This window comes from Oncorhynchus tshawytscha, linkage group LG04, assembly GCF_018296145.1.
Source record: "Oncorhynchus tshawytscha isolate Ot180627B linkage group LG04, Otsh_v2.0, whole genome shotgun sequence".
Classification (NCBI taxonomy): domain Eukaryota; kingdom Metazoa; phylum Chordata; class Actinopteri; order Salmoniformes; family Salmonidae; genus Oncorhynchus; species Oncorhynchus tshawytscha.
Window position 1 is genome coordinate 41946226 of NC_056432.1, and position 22539 is coordinate 41968764.

At 43.4% G+C, this 22539-nt stretch overlaps 1 protein-coding gene across 2 annotated transcripts in view; it reads left to right on the forward strand.

Annotated features, from left to right (window-relative positions):
- The window catches only part of oxct1a (3-oxoacid CoA transferase 1a), a 111247-nt gene that overhangs the window by 59231 nt on the left and 29477 nt on the right, over nt 1-22539 (forward strand). For both annotated transcript variants that reach the window (XM_024418160.2, XM_024418161.2), the window contains exons 8-13: nt 3339-3446; nt 3833-3947; nt 5978-6072; nt 6552-6600; nt 6694-6766; nt 9318-9393. In XM_024418160.2, coding sequence (XP_024273928.1) covers nt 3339-3446; nt 3833-3947; nt 5978-6072; nt 6552-6600; nt 6694-6766; nt 9318-9393 — 516 coding nt within the window. The remainder of the gene's footprint in view (nt 1-3338; nt 3447-3832; nt 3948-5977; nt 6073-6551; nt 6601-6693; nt 6767-9317; nt 9394-22539) is intronic.

The window sequence follows — 22539 nt, forward strand, 5'->3', positions numbered from 1 at the left end:
TGGCGTCGGGAGCAACTGCTTGGACTCGCGTTACCACTCCACTATGTCTTCCTGCCATGGCTTTTGCGCCATCAGTACAGATACCAACACATCTTGACCAACAAAGTCCATTTGATGTTACGAAGCTGCCCAGAACTTTAAAAATATCCTCTCCTGTTGTCCTGGTTTCCAGTGGTTTGCAGAAGAGGATGTCTTCCTTAATTGATCCCCCAAAAACGTAACGGACATATACCAGGAGCTGTGCCAGGCCCGCCACGTCTGTTGACTCCTCCAGCTGTAACGCATAGAATTCACTGGCTTGTATGCGAAGCAGTAATTGCTTAAAAACATCTCCTGCCATGTCACTGATGCATTGTGAAACAGCATTGTTTGATGAGGTCATTGTCTATATAGTTTTTTGGGGCCTTTTCCCCCAGCATTGTCCCAGCCAGATCTGCCGCAGCAGGAAGTATTAAGCCCTCCACAATAGTATGGGACTTGCCTGTCCTAGCCACATGGTAGCTCACCATATAAGACGCTTCTAGCCCCTTCTTATTAATGTTATCGGTTGCTTTTATACTTGTCTTACTACTCGAAAGTCGTCTTTATTCTCGCTCAAAAAACTCCCGTGGCTTATTTCTCAAATTGTCATGTTTTGTTTCTAAATGTCTGCCCAAGAGTGATGTTTTCATCGAGTTGTGAGATAGTACTTTTGCACATATAACACACTGTGGCTGAGGAAAGGCACTACTCCCAATATAAGTGAACCCCAAATCAATGTAGTTCTCATCATATTTGCGCATCTTTTCGATGGTTCAACGTCCCTGTCTGTTCGGTGCTTTCCCGGGTAAGGGGGCAGTAGCTCTTCGGCTGCATCAGATTCACAACTGTCAGTGTCCATACTAGCTGGGCTTACAACAAATGTAGAATTACCCCAGACAATTTGGCCACTTGCAATTTTATCGGCTTCTAATTCATTTTATCGTCCAAAAGCCTGCAATTACCTGCTAAGGGAAACTTTGGTCTGTGTGTGTCCGTGCTTGCATTCTGTGTGTGTGCATCTGCTTGTGTCAGATGCTGCATCAGCCCCTAGCAAAGTGTCCAGTCTCTCATCCCCGCCCTTGGCTCCCCTTTCGCACTATCAGAGATTTAACCCAGAGAGAGAACTCGCCTCAATCACTTTACTGCCCTGAACCGCCCGGCTAACCACCAAAGCCCCTGTAGCCATGACAACGCTTAGATGGAATCCTTTTGGCTTTTACCCATTGGCTTGTCTCAGTCAGTCATTGTAGAGTGTGGAAGGAGAGGAAGCTGAGATAAGGAAGGACTCAATTCTATGTGTCTGTAAATGCCCACCTGTCGTCTCCCTTTTTTAAAAATGATTTAACTAGGGAAGTCAGTTAGGAACAAATTCTTATTTACAATGACGGCCTACCGGGGAACAGTGGGTTAACTGCCCTTGTTCAGGGGCAGAACGACAGATTTTTACCTTGTCAGCTCGGGGATTCGAGCCAGCAACCTTTCGGTTACTGACCCAACGCTCTAACCACTAGGCTACCTGCTGCCCCCGTGTGTGAATGCAATAAATATATAATATCCTCTGTTACATTGGAGTGGAGAATGTAGGGGGAAAGTAGAGGGCTGCAATTTATGTTGTCCCCCTTTCTGTAGAGATCTCTTTTTTTTCCTCGTTTCTGCAAGTCGATTTGGCATACCTCTCCCTCTCTGAAGTGTCTCCCCTCTGAGTCTTTATGAAGAGGGATGATTTCAGCATCGTATTATAAGATTATTGCTCTGAAAGAGTCCCTGAGCCCCTCTTCCTCTCTCTAGCATTTTCTGTCTCCTTTCTTCCCCTGCTCTCTCTCTCTCTCTCTCTCTCTCTCACTCTGTCTCCCCCCGCCTCTCTCTCCCCCCTCTCTCTCTGTATCTCTAAAGCTTAGCGAGGGTCTACTTCAGCAGAAAGTGTTGTTGTTATCTCATGCTGCACTTCATAGGCTACTGGGGTACCATAACAAACAGCACACGACGATGGGATGAAGGGGTCGGAAAACAATGGGCTCACTCCAAAGATGTTGATATTCTTGCAAAGAGGTTTAGACCCAAAACAGACACTAACTTTTGCAGCACACAACCTTCTACGACAGCTAGCTAACGTTTGCGATTTAACACAAAACAAGCGGAATGTGTCAGCTTGTGTTAACGTTCACAAACTAGCCATTTCCCTTGCTGAACGTACTTCTGGTAAATAGACGTGTGCTGTCCAAAATATCTCTAGTCACCGGGTTCTATAAAGGAAGATGGTGTTTACCTTCTGCCCTTTTTACCGAGTCACGTTGACCTCTTTCTTCCTGGGATCAATACCCATTACAATGAATGTCTCATTAAATAACATGGGGAACATATCTCAGGTAGAACCCAGGACACACTCTGGAAGTAATTCATTTAGCAGGAAGCTTTCTGAAAATGTTGCTTAGTAACCAGCCAACTGAGACTGGTTCATTTTAAAGCTTTTTTAATGAACGTTAGCTATCATCTTTGCTAGTCGTCATCGCTTCTGTTATGTGGCTGGTATGATTGGGGTTTAGATTCCTTGCTAAGTGACACAGTCAGTAATGGTGTCTTCACCTCCACATTGTGTAATTCCCTTATGGTTGACACTAATGGATTACTGATGATCATGATCATGATGGCGATGAAGGCAATTGAGATGATGATTGTGATGCTTCTTGAAACCCTTGCCAACACCCCTTCTTCAGGCCATACTTGGACCATTCCAAGTCCTTCTAAATCTAATAACATTGGGACAGAGCTTGTAATGTAACACCGGGTTTCTTCTTGTGATGGACAGAACCTGTACCCACCTTCCATCACCTCTGATCCCAGGATCAGGCCCTTTCCCCTGGGCTCGACCTCTAAAGGCCCCACTGCCAAGCTGTCGCATGAAAGCAGCTTACTCCAGGCTTGGTGGTTGTCAAAGCTGGGGAAATGAATACAGTGTGGTACCTGCTCCATGTTAGCAGATAGAAAAAGAGAGGTTTAAAGACACACTTCTCTAAAACTCTGTTTCCGCCCTCTATCAGCCGTAAACAAAGACCAGAATGAAAACATTGAACGTTGTATTTTACAAATGTGAATCCATCACAGCGGTTGCAAACAGAGATCGAGGAGTGTGGCTTTAGTTAACCCCCTAGGATCAGTGTTTGGAGTGACCAACGACACTCTGTTGATTCATGCTTGATCACACTGCTTTGCTTCATCTTGGCCATGTCGCAGATGTAAATGAGAACTTGGTCTCAACTAGCCTACCTGGTTAAATAAAGGTGATATAAAATGCTTCATCCAACTCTATCTGTGTGTAGGTAGAGGAGGTGGTGGATGTGGGGACGTTTGCTGAAGAGGACATCCACATCCCTAGCATCTACATCCACAGGATCATCAAGGGAGGCAGCTACGAGAAGAGGATAGAGGTGGGCCTCCAGACATCTCAGTGGATTCATACGGGGTTGCAAAGTTCTCGTTATTTCCTATGAATTATAGACTTCCTGTTATCTTTTGGACTAAGTTGATGTGCAATCAAGTCCTCTCTACCCTGTTCTAGTACCATGAGGAATCAAATGAGTGGCAGTATTACTGTTTAAAAAGAGTTGCAAAAGTTCCAGTAACTTTCCCAAAATTCCCAGGTTTTCCAGATATCTCTGTTGGAAGATTCTCAAAACTAGGAGGGAATAAGCAGGAAATCTGAAAAACTCCAACCAGGATTTCTGGATAACCTGGGAATAGTCAATATGGAAGTGTGGGTAATCAATTGGTACTAAGCCGAAATGACTGAATTATCTCTCTCTCCACTCTTCAGAGGCGTACAGTGCAGAAGGCCCAGGCAGAGAAGCCAAAACCAAAGAAGGACTCTGACATCGTACGAGAGAGGATCATTCGCCGGGCAGCTCTGGAGTTTGAGGATGGGATGTATGGTATCCTTGAACATGAAATGGGAGTTGACTGAACAAATCATCAATGACATCTCACCAAAACGTGGATTAATAGTAAAAGCGTTTAAATGTACTACTATATTGGTGCTGCCCTATGTACAGTTGAAGTCGGAAGTTTACATACACCTTAGCCAAATACATTTAAATTCTGTTTTTCAAAATGACTGGCATTTAATCCTAGTCAAAATTCCCTGTCTCAGGTCAGTTAGGATCACCACTTTATTTTAAGAATGTGAAATGTCAGAATAGTAGTACAGAGAATGATTTTCTTCAGCTTTTATTTTTTTCATCACATTCCCAATGGGTCAGGAGTTTACATGCCACCAAATACTAATTGAGTGTAATGCCTTTAAATTGTTTAACTTGGGTCAAACGTTTTGGGTAGCCTTCCACAAGCTTCCCACTATAAGTTGGGTGAATTTTGACCCATTCCTCCTGACAGAGCTGGTGTAACTGAGTCAGGTTTGTAGGCCTCTTTGCTTGCACATGCTTTTTCAGTACTGCCCACAAATTTTCTATAGGATTGAGGTCAGGGCTTGATGCCATCTATTTTGTGAAGTGCACTAGTCCCTCCTGCAGCAAAGCACTCCCACAACATGATGCTGCCACCCCCGTGCTTCATAGTTGGGATGGTGCTTTTCGGCTTGCAAGCCTCCCCCTTTTCCTCCAAACATAACGATGGTCATTATGGCCAAACAGTTATATTTTTGTTTCATCAGACCAGAGGACATTTCTCCAAAAAGTACAATCTTTTTCCCCATGTGCAGTTGCAAACCGTAGTCTGGCTTTTTCATGGCGGTTTTGGAGCAGTGGCTTCTTCCTTGCTGAGCGGCCTTTCAGGTTTTGAAGATATAGGACTCGTTTTACTGTGGATATAGATACTTTTGTACCTGTTTCCTCCAGCATCTTCACAAGGTCCTTTGCTGTTGTTTTGGGATTGATTTGCACTTACCGCACCAAAGTATGTTCATCTAGGAGACAGAACGCGTCTCCTTCCTGAGCGGTTTGACGGCTGCGTGGTCCCATGGTGTTTATACTTGCGTACTATTGTTTGTACAAATGATCGTGGTACCTTCAGGCGTTTGGAAATTGCTCCCAATGATGAACCAGATGTGTGGATGTCTACAATTTCTACAATGTCTACAATTCTGAGGTCTTGGCTGATTTCTTTAGATTTTCCCTTGATGTCAAGCAAAGAGGCACTGAGTTTGAAGGTAGGCCTTGAAATACATCCACAGGTACACCTCCAATTGACTCAAATTATGTCAATTAAGCCTATCAGAAGCTTCTAAAGCCATGACATCACTTTCTGGAATTGTCCAAGCTGTTTAAAGGCACAGTCAACTTAGTGTATGTAAACTTCTGACCCACTGGAATTGTGATACAGTGAATTATAAGTGAAATAATCTGTCTGTAAACAATTTTTAGAAAAATGACTTGTCATGCACAAAGTTGATGTCCTAACCGACTTGCCAAACTATAGTTTGTTAACAAGAAATGTGGAGTGGTTGTAAAACAAGTTTTAATGACTCCAACCTAAGTGTATGTAAACTTCTGACTTCAACTGTGCATAGACATGGAATCACTGGTAATTTTAATAATGGAACACTAGTCACTTTAATAGTGTTTACATGCTGCTTTACTCATTTCATATGTATATACTGTATTCTACTGTATTTTAGTCAATGCCACTCCTACATTGCTCGTCCTAATATTCATATATTTCTTAATTCCATTCTTTATCTTTTAGATTTGTGTGAATTGTTAAACACTACTCCACTGTTGGAGCTAGGAACACAAGCATTTCGCTACACCCGCAATAACATCTGCTAAATATGTGTATGTGACCAATACAATTTGATTTGAAATTGGGAAAGTTCATTATCCTTGACAAACCAACCCCATCAGTTAACCCAGGTTTTGGCATCGGTAGTGCAGAATCAGATGAGATCAGGGTACTAGTATGTCTTTCATGTATTCAGTGTGTGTTCTTTAACGTTAACCCCTGTCAGCTAACCTGGGCATTGGCATCCCCATGCTGGCCAGCAACTTCATCCAACCTGACATAACTGTCCACCTGCAAAGCGAGAACGGCATCCTGGGATTGGTAAAATGCTCATATAAACCCCCATCACTGTAAAACCATACTAACATGGTTTGACAACAGGTGTTGGGACTGACGTTCTGAAACGTGCCGGATTCTTAACCCAACATTGTGGTGATTGCGACCATCTGCCTTCTTTTTCCTCCATCCATTATTTGTACACACAGCTGTGGGCTGTGTTAACAAAGACTGCAGCTCCACCAAGCCTTTCACATCAATTCTGTTGTCAGAGAAATTTCCGCAGAAATATGCCAATGCCTCATTTGTGAGAATGTTTCCCCAATTATGAATGTCAGGTAAAGTGATATGATGTCAGAAGCTCTCTTCCTCCCCCCCCTCCTCCTCCTCCTTTTATAGTGCTGTAAAGAAACAAGGACTGTTCCTTTGTTGAAGGGAGAGAAAATAAGTGTGTGTGTGTGTGGTTATGGTGCTTAGAGACCGGATGTGTGTCATTGTGTGATGAATGTGTGTGTTCTGTGTAGGGCCCCTACCCCACAGAAGACGAAGTGGATGCTGACCTCATTAACGCCGGTAAGTGATTTTTGCCTCACACACACACACACGAAACAAAGCAAACTATCTCGTTTATGAGAGATGTTGACATTTCCCCCTGTGTTTGTGCAGGTAAAGAAACGGTGACTGTGCTTCCAGGAGCTTCCTACTTCTCCAGTGACGAATCGTTTGCCATGATCAGAGGGTAAAGGCAGTATAACTGATTTATTGCTGTTTGAAGTCATCGAGACAGAGGGCTCTGTGTTTTTGTTTGTGCGTTATAGTCAAACTCTAGGGGGCTAGGTTAGGGCTGAATGATCAGATAACTGTTTAGGCTAAGGGTGATCAGGAGAGGGAAAGTGTAGGGATGAGGGGGCAGGAAGTTTGTGTTGTGTGGGTGGGTGGGTGGGTGGGTGGGTGAGCGGGCGCATGTTGGGGTTGGCTCTAAAAGTAGTGGTTGTCTGACCATTATTGACAAGATGTGGATGCCATGAAGCATAATGACCCTTTGTGAGACACATGAAGTCCTATTGAATATGGAATTGGAGACTCACTGATCAGGATATTGACACTGAGAAAGAGACACTAGGATTAGCTTGGACAGTGGAGCATCAAAAACATCCCGTTTTCTGTCGAGACCTTGGGATGATATACACAACATGGACAAAAGTAGGTGGACGCGCCTTCAAATGAGTGGATTTGGCTATTTCAGCCACACCCATTGTTGACAGGTATATAAAATTGACCACACAGCCATGCAATCTCCATAGACAAACGCTGGCACCGTCATAGGATGCCACCTTTACAAATGTATGCCCTGCTAGAGTTGCCCCGGTCAACTGTAAGTGCTGTTATTGTGAAGTAGAAATGTCTAGGAGCAACAACGGCTCAGCCGCAAAGTGGTAGGCCACACAAGCTCACAGAACGGGGCCGCGTGCTGAAGCGTGTAGTGCGTAAAAATCTTTCTTCGGTAGCAACACTCACTAGCGAGTTCCAACCTGCCTCTGGAAGCAATGTCAGCTCCAACTGTTTGTCGGGAGCTTCATGAAAGAGGTTTCTGATGGCCGAGCAACCACACAACAGCCTAAGATCATCATGCGCAATGCCAAGCGTTGGCTGGAGTGGAGGAGTGGAAACGTGTTCTCTGGAGTAATGAATCACGCTTCACCATCTTCCATTCCAACGGACAAATCTGGGTTTGGCGGGAGAACGTTACCTGCCCCAATGCATAGTGCCAATTGTAAAGTTTGGTGGAGGAGAAATAATGGTCCGGGACTGTTTTATTGTGGTACGAGCTAGGCCCCTTGTTCCAGTGAAGGGAAGTCTTAATACAATGCCATTCTAGATAAGAAGGCCCTTTCCTTTTTCAGCATGACAACGCCCCCGTGCACGAAGTGAGATCCATACAGAAATGGTTTGTCGAGATCGATGTGGAAGAACTTGACTGGCCTGCACAGATCCCTGACCGTAACCCCATCAAACATCTTTGGGATGAATTGGAAAGCCGACTGCGAGCCAGGCCTAATCGCCCAACATCAGTGCCCAACCTCACTAATGCTCTGAATGGCTGAATGGAAGCAAGTCCCCGCAGCAATGTTCCAACATCTAGTGGAAGGCCTTCCCAGATGAGTGGAGGCTGTTCTAGCAGCAAAGGGGGACCAACTCCGTATTAATGCCCATGATTTTTGAATGAGATGTTCGACAAGCAGGTGTCCACATACCTTTGGTCATATAGTGTATATTAGATAAATAGATGTCGTCTGAGCTCAACAAAACTGCCATGAAACCAAGAAATGCTGCCTAACAACCATGGCCAAGCCCTGATTTGTAAGCCTTGTATATTAGCTGTTAGCTATTGTTGACCATGCAGCTCGGCAAAAGCGATGGCGATAATTCACGGGTTGATATTGATTTCTGGATCAGCTGAAACTCGGCCCACCCACCCTATAGAAGTAGATCTGTTTGTCCACCCGTGGAAATCCAATAAGATTCATAAATATAGAGGGCTAATGGCCAATGTGCCAGAGACCGCACAAAGACATGGCTCATACACACACACACACACACAGACACACACGTGTTGGTTATAGTGAGTCATTGCACTGCAGTGTCTATGCTCTGATTTTACAGGGTATCTGGCTGTGTGTGCCCTTCCCTCCCACTGACTCACTAACGCACACACACAAACAGAGAGAGAGAGAGACGCATACACACTGTCCCTCTTAGATCTGAGCATGGTGCCACTGGTGTCAAAAGTTGATCCGGTGAAGGTGACGTAAATAGTCTTGTGTGAGTTTCGGCAGAGATTTCTGAAACGCATGACATTGGCCTGTCGTTGTGTGTGTAGCTCAGGTCTCTCTCTCCCTGTGGCACAATGTCTCCTTGTCTTGTCTCAGAGGTGAGGTGAAGGCGAGGGAACATGGCTATTCTAATTGGCTGCCACCTGTCTGATTACACCAGCTGTCCTATTACCAGAGTTACAAATTGAAACCATCTTCCTCCTCACCCCTCCCACACAGAGTTAATTAGAATGTCTTCATAGTTTAATAGCACATGTTTAATCATGTGGAACAACCCAACATCATTCTCTCTATAACTCAGAACACAGTTGATGTTTCTCATGCCTTCGACGAGGTATCAAACCCTCCTTCTGTCTCTATTTGCCACGTTTACCGTGTTGGTGATTGATGGACTGATTGGGTTAGTTAATTGATGTATAGATTGATTGATACGGTGATTGTTTGTCTACTCTGCAGTGGTCACATCAACTTGACGATGCTGGGAGCCATGCAGGTTTCTAAGATGGGAGACCTGGCCAACTGGATGATCCCGGTACGAACATCACCATAGTTACTATCAGTGTTTCCCCTAGCATGGCTTTAGCAGGATGGGCCCCCCTGCCTACAAATGGTTATTCTCTATCCTTGTCAATTATTATTATTATTGAACTTGTGGTTGTTTACTACCCTGAATGTGGCTTCAGAGGCATATGCACCCCACTTAAGAAGAAGCTGGCATACTTTACTGTGTGGTACAAGGTCATGGTTCCTCTTCTATTGATGCACAGAGCTACAGCACAGGGAGAGACAACACAACAAAAGATTGTATTTCTTCACTGCATTTTCGTTTTTGTTGTCTCTCTGACATGGACTGCACACTCCCTCTCTCCACTGCACGCCTCTGTGTGTCGTTACGTTGTAGACAAACATGTACAGTTTACCAAACCAGCGTGCCTCTGGCTCTGCCCCTGCTCATTGGTCTGCCATTATGACCTGTATTATAATTTCTGACCTATGGGGAGCGGTAATGGAGTGACTGTGTGGTAGGTCAGTTATTACCTGAGGCTGTAGCCACTTCCAGCCCCTCAGCCAACCAGATCAAGCAGCGGCGTGAGGGCAGAGACTACAGAGGCTTAATGGAGGTTAGCCACTAGAATCACTGCTCCTAATACAGGGCAGCCTAGCAACACCACCCACAGAGCTACTGAAAGCTGGAGAGGCTGACAGCAGGAACATGCTCAACGCAAATACTGTACGTCTAGTATTTATTTGTATTACGCTCAACACAAATACTGTTCGTCTAGTATTTATTTGTATTACGCTCAACGCAAATACTGTACCTCTAGTATTTATTTGTATTACGCTCAACGCAAATACTGTACCTCTAGTATTTATTTGTATTACGCTCAACGCAAATACTGTACGTCTAGTATTTTTTTTAGGGATCCCCATTGCTCTTCCTTGGGTCCAAAAACACCAAGTACCCACATTAAATATACAGTTGAAGTCAGAAGTGAAGTCAGAAGTTTACGTACACTTAGGTTGGAGTCATTAAAACTTGTTTTTCAACCACTCCACAAATTTCGTGTTAACAAACTATAGTTTTGGCAAGTCAGTTAGGACATCTACTTTGTGCATGACACAAGTAATTTTCCCAACAATTGTTTACAGACAGATTATTTCACTTATAATTCACTGTAATTCACTGTATCACAATTCCAGTGGGTCAGAAGTTTACATACACTAAGTTGACTGTGCCTTTAAACAGCTTGGAAAATTCCAGAAAATTATGTGTTGGATTTAAACGCTTTTGATAGACTTATTGACATCATTGGAGGTGTACCTGTGGATTATTTTGGCCAGGTCACAGTTGTAAATGAGAACTTGTTCTCAACTGGCCTACCTGGTTAAATAAAGGTGAAATTTAAAAAAATACATCTATTTCAAGGCCTACATTCAAACTCAGTGGCTCCTTGCTTAACATCATGGGAAAATCAAAAGAAATCAGCCAAGACCTCAGAAAAAAAATTGTAGACACCCACAAGTCTGGTTCATCCTTGGGAGCAATTTGCAAATGCCTGAAGGTACCACGTTCATCTGTACAAACAATAGTACGCAAGTTTAAACACCATGGGACCACGCAGCCGTCATACCGCTCAGGAAGGAGACAAGTTCTGTCTCCTAGAGATGAACATACTTTGGTGCGAAAAGTGCAAATCTATCCCAGAACAACAGCAAAGGACCTTGTGAAGATGCTGGAGGAAACAGGTACAAAAGTATTTATATCCACAGTAAAACAAGTCCTATATTGACATAACCTGAAAGGCTGCTCAGCAAGGAAGAAGCCACTGCTCCAAAACCGGCATGAAAAAGCCAGACTACGGTTTGCAATTGCACATGGGGACAAAGATCGTACCTTTTGGAGAAATGTCCTCTGGTCTGATGAAAAAAATATCTAACTGTTTGGCCATAATGACCATCGTTATGTTTGGAGGAAAAAGGGGGAGGCTTGCAAGCCGAAGAACACCATCCCAACCGGGAAGCACGGGGGTGGCAGCATCATGTTGTGGGGGTGTTTTGCTGCAGTAGAGACTGGTGCACTTCACAAAATAGATGGCATCATGAGGGAGGAAAATTACGTGCATATATTGAAGCAACATCTCAAGACATAAGTCAGGAAGTTAAAGCTTGGTTGCAAATGGGTCTTCCAAATGGACAATGACCCCAAGCATTATTCTAAAGTTGTGGCAAATGGCTTAAGGACAACAAAGTCAAGGTATTGGAGTGGCCATCACAAAGCCCTGACCTCAATCCTATAGAACATTTGTGGACAGAACTGAACAAGCATATGCGAGCAAAGAGGCCTACAAACATGACTCAGTTACACCAGCTCTGTCAGGAGGAATGGGCCAAAATTCACCCAATTTATTGTGGGAAGCTTGTGGAAGGCTACCTAAAACGTTTGACCCAAGTTAACCAATTTAAAGGCAATGCTACCAAATACTAATTGAGTGTATGTAAACTTCTGACCCACTGGGAATGTGATGAAATAAATAAAAGATGAAGAAAATCATTCTTTCTACTATTATTCTGACATTTCACATTCTTAAAATATAGTGTTGACCCTAACTGACCTAAGACAGGGAATTTTTACTAGGATTAAATGTCAGGAATTGTGAAAAACTGAGTTTAAATGTAAATGTCTAAGGTGTATGTGAAAATCCAACGTCTACAGTGAAACAAATTATAAAACAGTGAACTATGTTTGCACTGAATGAGCTAAAGATAAAACAGTAGATCTTATAACATCTTTACACCACCACATATCCACAACACAAAATGTTCACTACCACCATACAACAATATGGTGGGTCTGGAGCTTTTTGTGTGTGCCTCTTCACAATCCCCGTTGTTCCATAAGGTGTATTTTCCCTGCTTTTAAAATCTGATTTTACTGCTTGCATCAGATACCTGATGTGTAATAGAGTTCCATTTAGTCATGTCTCTATGTAGTACTGTGTGCCTCTCATAGTCCGTTCTGGACTTGGGGACTGTGAAGAGACCTCTGGTGGCAAGTCTTGTGGTGTATGCATGAGTGTCCGAGCTGTGTGCTGGTATTTTAAACAGACAGCTCGGTACATTCAGCTTGTCAACAGCTCTTACAAAAACAAGTAATGATGAAGTCAATCTCTCTTCCACTTTGAGCCATGAGAGATTGATATGCATGTCATTAATATTAGCTCTCCGTGTACTTTAAGGGCCAGCCATGCTGCCTTGTTCTGAGCCAACTGTAATTTTCCCAAGTCCCTCTTTGTGGTACCTGACCACACTACTGAACAGTAGTCTAGGTGTGACAAAACTAGGGCCTGTAGGACCTGCCTTGTTGATAGTGTTGTTAAGAAGGCAGAGCAGCGCTTTATTATGGACAGACTTCTCCCCATCTTAGCTACTGTTGTGTCAATATGTTTTGACCATGACAGTTTACAATCCAGGGTTACTCCAAGCAGTTCAGTCACCTCAACTTGCTCAATTTCCACATTATTCATTACGAGACGTAGTTGGGGTTTAGGGTTTAGTGAATGATTTGTCCCAAATACAATGCTTTTAGTTTTGGAAATATTTAGGACTAACTTATTCCTTGCTACCCATTCCAAAACTAGCTGCAGCTCTTTGTTAAGTGTAGCAGTAATTTCAGTTGCTGTAGTAGCTGATGTGTATAGTGTTGAGTCATCCGCATACATAGACACACTGGCCTTACATAAGCCAGTGGCATGTCATTAGTAAAAATGTGAAAAAAGCAAAGGGCCTTTACAGCTACCCTGGGTAATTCCTGATTCTACCGGGATTGTGTTTGAGAGGCTTCCATTAAAGAACATCCTCTGTGTTCTGTTAGACAGGTAACTCTTTATCCACGTTATTCCAGGGGGTGTAAAGCCATAACATATACGTTTTTCCAGCAGCAGACTATGATCGATAATGTCAAAAGCTGCACTGAAGTTTAGCAAGACAGCCCCAACAACCATTTTATCATACATTTCTCTCAGCCAATCATCAGTCACTTGTGTAAGTACTGTGCTTGTTGAGTGTCCTTCCCTATAAGCGTGCTGAAAGTATGTTGTCAATTTGTTTACTGTGAAATAACATTGTGTCTGGTAAAACACAATTTTTTCCAAAAGATTACTAAGGGTTGGTAACAGGCTGATTGGTCAACTATTGGAGCCAGTAAAGGGGGCTTTACTATTCTTGGGTATTGGAATGACTTTAGCTTCCCTCCAGGCCTAAGGGAACACACTTTCTAGCAGGCTCAAATTGAAGATGTGTCAATATCATCCTCTATTATCCTCAGTCATTTTCCATTTTTCCATCCAGATTGTCAGACCCCGGTGGCTTGTCATTGTTGATTGACAACATTCATTTTTTCACCTCTTTCACACTGACTGTACGGAATTTTCCATCATTTTATGTCATATCTTTATATCATTTATCTTTGTTTCATAGTATAGTTTATTTTTATTTATTTTACTCACATGGTTTCTTAATTTGCAATACGTTTGCAATCAGTTGGGCTGCCAGACTTATTTGCCATACATTTTGCCTCATCCCTCTCAACCATACAATTTTTCAATACCTCATCAATCCAAGGAGATTTGACAGTTTTTACAGTCATTTTCTTAATGGTTGCGTGTTTATTAGTAACTGGGAAAGCAATTTCATAAATGTGTCAAGTGCATGGTTGCTCCTCATTACACACCACAGACCAGCAAATATTCTTTACATCAACATATGCATCACTACAAAGCTTCTTGTATGACCTCTTACACTATATTAGGCCCAGCCTCTGGAATGTTGGTTTTCCTAGATATGGCTATTATATTGTGATCACTACATGCTATGGATCTGGATACTGCTTTCATGCACATTTCTGCAGCATTAGTAAAGATTTGATCAATACACATTGATGATTTCATTCCTGTGCTGTTTGTAAATACCCTGGTAGATTGACTGACCGGTTGCAGGCACTGGTTACAGTTTTTTTTTAATTCTTGAGTGGGCAGCTTGATGATAGCCAAATATTTAAATCACCCAGAAATTATACTTCTCTGTTGATATCACATACATTATCAAGCATTTCACACATATTATCCAGATACTGACTGTTAGCACTTGGTGGTCTATAGCAGCTTCCCACAATAATAGGCTTTAGGTGAGGAAGATGAACCTGCAGCTATATTACTTCAACTGTATTTAACATTAGATCGTCTCTAAGCTTTACAGGAATGTGGTTCTGAATATAGACTGCAACACCGCCCCTGTTGGCGTTTTCTGTCTTTTCGGTAGATGTTATAACCATGTATTGCTACTACTGTATCATCAAAGATCTATCTTAGTGAGTTTCAGAGATAGAATATGAATGTCATCTGTTACAAGCAAGTTATTTACTTCATGGACCTTGCTTCTCAGGCTGCAAATATTAATATGGGATATTTTTAGCACTTTTCTGGGCTTCTTGATTGTTTTTAATGCTAGACTTGCTCGTGTTATTTATATTGGAGTTGACAGTGCAGCGTGAGCTGCACAAAGGGGTCTTCCTACTCGGACACACCGCCTCAGTGCCAACTGATTACTGCATACAATAGCTGTAGGATCAACAGGTATTCAGGGCAATGAATTAAGTTACTTACATTGTGTTTGCCAACGCCCCTAGGATTATGTACATTTGATGCAGCATTATGACAACTCATTGTCACAATGGTAGGTATTAACTGAGCTGGTGTTGGGTCATTGATAAGTCATTGTTTCAACGTAGACTTGAAATGAGTGGACAGAGTCCAGGAGTCAAGATGATTTGGATGGACTCCATCATTCCTGTAGAGTATCTTCTGTTTCCAGAAGGTGTCAAAGTTAGCTATAAAAGTGACTCCAGCAGAGCTACAGTAGTCTACAGAGCTACAGTAGTCTTTTAGCCAGATGTGTAATGCCAGTAGCCTGCTAAATCTTTCACACCCGCTGCCCAACGATGGTACTGGACCTGAAATGATTGGCAGTTTTTTTTTGTAGTCTTTTAATGCTAAAATCAGTTCTTTTAAAATACATTTTCAGATGTTCAGAGCTAGCCCTCCTGATGCCGTTTGACCCAACATGGACTACGACAGTATCAGCTCCCGGCATCTGTCATAAAACAGTCGGAAGCAGCCTTGTGATGACCTGTACTCGTGCTCCTGGGTAGCACAGGGTTTTTGCCTTGGGAAACGAGATGTTTATCACCATAGAGCTGCTTATGAAGCCCATAGATCTCTTAGCTTTCCCATTGGCCCTTTTTGTCTTTGGTAATTGATAATTAGCTGGCGGCCTACTTGATTCACTGTGTTATTCAACTAATGTCTTAATGCCGAGGACACACAAGGCACTGGATGAGCTTGTTCTGTAAGGGCAGTGACCGTTCATTCGTCTGTCTTTCGCTGTCTGTCTGACAGTTACACAAAGGAGCTACATACACCCATCTACCTCACCCCCATCTCGTTTCAATCTTCATTATGTGGAACTATGAGAGGAAGGAGAGGAGAATTAAATGTCCCCGCTGCGATTCTGAAAATTATTCAATATCTAAAGATGGGTGTAAAGCGTGAAATTGGAAACAATTTACGTAGGAGTCGCAAATGCAGCGCGCCTCTGCAGCGATTATGTCGATTATGGATGCTTTTAATAAGCAAAATGTAGATGAACATTTTACGGTCCAGGGCTTTCAAATGCTCTTACAAGTGATGACTGTCAATCTCCTGCTCAGTCAGAGGCTGGCGGAACAACAACCCATGCAGAGCGACAACAGATCATCACATTCTGAACCTTATTGTTTTTCAGTTTGTAGCTAGACATGTTTTTGCGCATATTTTGATTAGACTCGTGTGTTCCTCGCTTGACTATTAGATTGGGATTGGGAGATGCTTGAATATTGCATCATGCATTTGCCTATCTGAGCTGAGAAATCAATAGTACATTGGATACCAAGTGAAAAAAACAATGTGAAGTTGGACAATATTTCCTCCTTTTGGAAATGGAGCGGGTTTACAGCCCACCAGAATAGAATAGAGCAGCTTCTAAGTGTATGTGGTTTATGATGAATCTGTTGTTCCTCTCTCTCTGTAAGTGTTCATCTGATGGGCCTTAATGTGAGGAATGAGGCTGTGGGAGTAATGCACGTGTGTGTCGACAGCCAGGCTCTGCTCTACTGATTGCGAGTCAGTCCCAAGGTACTGTTTAACTCCCTGTGGCGCCAAGGCTGCTCCTAGCCTGCTCCCTCTGTCAACTTCCAGGGACATCCATCTCCAACGCTGCGCTCCAAATCCACCCCTAGACCCTACACTAGGGCACTTCATGTAGATCAGAAATTGGCAATCAGGTCACTTTGAAACCCTTTCCTAGTCACTTACTGACTCCCTCAGATCTGAGAGGCCTGGATAGGTATAAGGCAAAGACCGGTGTTGCTCATTCGTGTAGTACAATCAGGTGTAGGTTATTGGTTCTGGGATAGTAACAAAAGCCTTCACATAATGTATCTTCCCAGGACCTGAACTGGTGCCCTGTGTACAAGTAGTTAACACCATATGCCTTATTACCCTTCACAAATCCATCATTTGAGATCTGTAAGGACAGGAGTATTCTGACTGGAAGTCAGCCTTTGAGACGCTGAGCCTGTGGCCACTGTGGCTCAGACAGACGGCATTCTGGGATATTTCTTGTCCTCCAGGGTCCCTGTGGTGCTGACAGACGCCTCTGTGCCTCCTACCATCCGCCTCACGCTCACTCATGCTGTGAGCGTGTGCGTATGCACACACGCGCGCGAGAGTGTGTGTGTTCGTGTACTCTGCCTGGTGATCAATCATGCTGCTCAAGGTTACTCCCCTTTTTCAAGCTCAGTGTTGTGTGTGTGTCTCTGTGTGCCTCCTGCTGCCCCTTGCCTGCAAGTGTGTGCCTTCTGTCTTCTGCTCCCTCAGTCAGCTCAAGGTTATTCCTCTAAAACATGGTGTGTGTGTGTCTCTGTGTGTACCTACACCGTAGGTCTTAATTGTCATGTTTTGCTCTTTCAAGTTTTTCATATTTGACTGTAGGAGCTAGAGCATCAGGATGTGCAGAGAAAGAGGGTCTTTGAATAGAGTAGACCACACATACATACACACACACACCAAAAGAGGTTCTAGTCAGTAATCTTCCGTTTGTTCCATGCAGTTCGCTGTGAGAGAACCAATCTGAAATGGGTGCATATGCATTAGTATTTTAACATTCAAAATACCTCTAAAAAATACAAAGCTCAAAAAGCACAGTGGGGAGAGATGTCAGATGACAGCATTTCAGTTTCAAAGGCTGCTGTTTTTTGTCATTATGTAGGTACAGAATGCATGGGGAGAGCGTTATCTGATGGTGGGGGATGGAGAGGAGAAGAGTTAGGCGAAGACTAAAGTGCAGTCACTTTTGTGCTTTTTGATCAACGGAAACCCTCCTCTCCCAGCTCTCACTATGAAAAAGATGACAACACATTCAATCTTTTATGTGCCTCGTTCATAACAGAGCTATTGTCTCACAACAGGAAATACCTTTGATGCTTTATAGCTGTGTCAGACACAACTCTGAAGGGTAGTTATGTTGTTTTCCTCCATTATTTTTGGTTGACTCTTTACTCTTTCACTTTGATTCCTGACAAATACTAAAGCAGGTAGCCTACAGGGAACTACAGGTGGTGTGGCTGTGCACTTCTGATGCTATTCTTATTCTTCAGGGGTGACTCCGATTGAGATTGGGAGCGATGAGCGCTACTTGTTATTCACACACACACCCTTGCCTCTTGAAACGATGGGGTAAATATCAATTGTCTGACACTCCACTCTGCACATAGGGTTGTTGACCCTCACCATTCAAATCCCAGTTATCCCAGTAGCCTTTTGGCTTTAACAGACCTCCAATCACAGACCACTTCAACAAGTTGCTATCCAATCACAAACCTCTTCAAATGTCTCGTCTGCCTACCTCTGAAGAGAACTACGGTGTAGGTACAGTGTACTTTTTATGGAAAGCTTAAAGGAAAACTTCACCCGAAAACTATATTTTGGTATTTGTTTCATTAGTGCATTGTTGATATGGTCCTCAAAAAGTGTTTAAGATGCAATATATAACTTTTAACATACTGAAATGCGTGATACCAGCTGTATTTCGGTATTTTGAAAGTGGGGGTCTACTTGGGGGTGACAAACAAGGAATAATAATGATTTGACATCCTTTCCTTATTTATATATCCCCCCCCAATTTTGTGACATTTAATTGGTAGTTACAGTCTTGTCCCATCACTGCAACTCCCGTATAGACTCGGGAGAGGCGAAGGTCGAGAGTCATGTGTCCTCCGAAACACAACCCTGCCAAGCCGCACTGCTTCTTGACACACTGCTCGCTTAACCCGGAAGCCACCCACACCAATGTGTCGGAGGAAACACCATACAGCTGGCGACCGAAGTCAGCGTGCAGGCGCCCAGCCTGTCGCAAGGAGTCGCTAAAGTGCAATGGGACAAGGACATCCCGGCCGGCCAAACCCTCCCCTAACCCGGACGACGCTGGGCCAATTAGGCGCCGCTTCATGCGTCTCCCGGTCACGGCCGGCATGCGACACAGCCTGTATTTGGAGAGTTTCTCCCATTCTTCTCTGCAGATCCTCTCAAGCTCTGTCAGGTTGAATGGGGAGCGTCGCTACACAGGTATTTTCAGTTTTCTCCAGAGATGTTCTTTCGGGTTCATTTCCAGGCTCTTACTGAGCCCCTTAAGGACATTCAGAGACTTGTCCCGAAGCCACTCCTGCGTTATCTTGGCTGTTTGTTTAGGGTTGTTGTCCTGTTGGAAGGTGAACGTTCACCCCAGGCTGAGGTCCTGGGCACTCTGGAGCAGGTTTTTATCAAGAATCTCCCTGTACTTTGCTCTGTTCATCTTTCCCTCGATCCTGACTAGTCTCCCAGTCCCTGCCTCTGAAAAACATCCCCACATCATGATGCTGCCACCACCATGCTTCACCGTAGGGAAGGTTTGGTTTCTGGTTTCTTCCAGATGTGACACTTGGTATCCAGGCTAAAGAGTTCAATCTTGGTTTCATCAGACCAAACAATTGTGTTTCTCATGGTCTGAGGGTCTTTAGGTGCCTTTTGGCAAACTCCAAGCGGGCTGTCAGCGGGCTGTCACGTGCGAGTGGCTTCTGTCTGGCTAATAAAGGCCTAATTGGTGGAATGCTGCAGCGATGGTTGTCCTTCTGCAAGATTCTCCCATCTCCACAGAGGAACTCTAGAGCACTGTCAGAGTGACCATCGGGTTCCTGGTCACCGCCCTGACCAAGGTATTTTTATTTATTTCAACTATTTTAGAATAAGGCTGTAACGTAACAGAATGTGGTAAAAGTGAAAGGATCTAAACACTTTCTGAAGGTACTGTATAACTGACCTCTCACTCTCTCCCTGTTGCTTGGAGATAAATTGGACCATCGATTTTAAAGGCTTATTTTAAACTATGTTGTTTGGCTTCTACATATAATCCCAGTTTTGATGGTACAAAACGGAGCTACTCCCCCATGCGTCCTATCGGTACGCACAGAAGGTTGCCGCGATGTGTTAGAGGTCACCTGCTGGGGATTGACGACGGGTGGCGATTACAACATGTAGAATCGACGGGAAATGAACAGAAAATGGCTTCTGATGTTCTGGTCTGAGGCGATAGGGCAGCCACCTGCTGTTTTTTAACTGTTTGTCGTCAACGTGTATTTTGTCCTTTACTACTACCTCACTTAAGTAAACATTGGACAAGTAAGCCTTGTCTGGACCAAATGGTTCATATGGGCAGAAGCCTATTTCCAGCTTCTGTAGCGTGATGTCCTTGATTTACTAGTACAGCCCCCCGGTCGCAGGGCCAGACCTCTAATTCATCTCCTTAATGCTGCGTGCCAAGCAGCGAGGCATGTCCCATTTTTTTTAAACTTACTCTAATCTTCCAATCTCAGGGTATTTACGCCCCTAATTTACCATTTTGCAATCTCATGAAAAACACTTTACAATGGCAGTGATTTGTACTGTATAGGATTTTTCTCTGCACATTGACTTTTCAAAGAGTTGAACAGGAACTCAAATGGAGGAGGAGTTGCAGGACTGCTATGAGCAATCATCAGTCAATCAATTTCAAAGCAATCACTGCTTTTTTTCAGTCAGTATGTGTTTGCGGTGTTTCACAGAACACTCTAAACGAGCTTATTGTCCAATCCAGTTGCACAAGGCTGGCTTTTGGGACACACAAGGCTTTGTCTTCATGTCTACCTGTCCAATACTCTGTATGCTTGTCATTGGTTGTCTAGGAAACCGAGGCCTTCGCTTTTCTGTCACTATGTTATTAAACAGAGAGTGGCATTTCTAGTAGACTAAAAAATATTGGCGCCGTGTGAACGAAGGAGAGAGCATGGAAAGAAGGGAGAATGGGAGCAAGAAAGCGAGACAATTGTTAAGTAGAAACCGGTGGAAGTGAAGGCGTAATTCCTTTAGTGTTTGGTGGCTGGCAGGAAAAGTGAGTGCAACACAATAAACCGAACAAGGGGAAACATATTTGACGGGTTGTCATGGTGACGCCACAGGTTAAGCTACACCAGAGATACTTTTGAGGAGGTGGGGAAACTCCATTGGAATCGTATTAAAGGGGAACTGCACCTGCTGATTTGGCCTCGTTTTTTTGTCTCGCTCCTCAAAAAATGCTGACGTCCATGACAGAAGCCAAACGTGAGTTGGGTTGGGGATGTGGTTTGATGTTGGTGTTTCTTGGGAGTGGCCTTGCCACCAACAAGACACCCATCTGTCAGAACCTTGCCCATAGCTGTTTTCCGCCACTCAATCACAACAAACAAACCTCCTGCAGGTTGAGTTCAATAACTATAGGTGGAAGCTTTGAATATGTCAGTAGCCTACAGAGTAATATGAGAATAATGCAATTGCTGAATTTATGTAGATATTCTAAACAAATTGTTTTAATAAATTTCAAATGTAATAACAGGTCTGTGTAGAATAAACAACCTTTTACATAATACCATAAAATCAGTGTTCTGCTAATATAACAATGTGTACAATTTACCTTTCATTGTCATTGCCAGCTGATACAGATACTGTGCCAATCCGCATTTTATCTGGTGGTAATCGGGCTACCTTGGCAAACATGTCAGAAAATGGAGCGTGGCAAAAAGGGGGTGTGATTTGTTGACATAGTTGTAATCCAAACCCAACCTTAATTTACTAGTTGTGACGCACTGAGGTTCCAAACTCTATTTTAGACAAGACTGACTTGATGACCACAATGATCCTATTTACACTTTGTAGTCAATGTTGACACTAGAATACATGTTTCGATGCCACGTTTTCAAAGGGATTAGTTGCTATTTAGTGGCAGTCGCTCTTTAACAAATCACATTGCCCATGCATAGTCAATGTATTTTGCAGTGCATTCTGGGCGTTTCTGAGACAAGGAGACTATAGGAGAATCTCAATTGCATACTGCTTGCATCCTCTCTCTCCTCGCCTCCTTCTCAAAACCCATTGGAGGAGAAGGTCATAGGGACCTCTGGCTTTCTCATCCAATGGGTTTTGAGAAGGAGGTGAGGAGAGAGTGCGTGAGGAGTATGCAATTGAGATCTTCCCCAGGACAAGGAGACTCTTTCAAGAAGTATATGAGAGTCAATTGGGTGTTAGCTCAAAAACCCAGCATTAGCATGAATTACGTGAACAAGAAGTACAACATTACAAATATTTTCTGAGCTAATTAACTTGTTCTCTGTGATATTGTATAGCTTTGGAATCGTGACATTACGTACTTTTGAGGGAAATAGGCAGGTTTCTTGACTCATACCCTGCCTTTTAGAAGGGATTGTGTGACTATTAACTTAGCAACCGTGTGACGCAGCATGACAACGTGAATGTGATTGGTTAACATTCTGCTGGGTGGGGCGTTGTACATTCCTCCGTTCATTGGCCACACTACAGCTGAAGTAGCCCATTTAGAACTGTTTTCATTCAACCAGAAGGGGCATTGTATACTGTAAGTGTCTGAGTAAGTAGAGACAATAGCACCTTTACTCCACTTCAACTTGATGTTATAGAGACCCGTACACTTACAAGCACCCTCTTACAGTCTATTCCTGATAAAT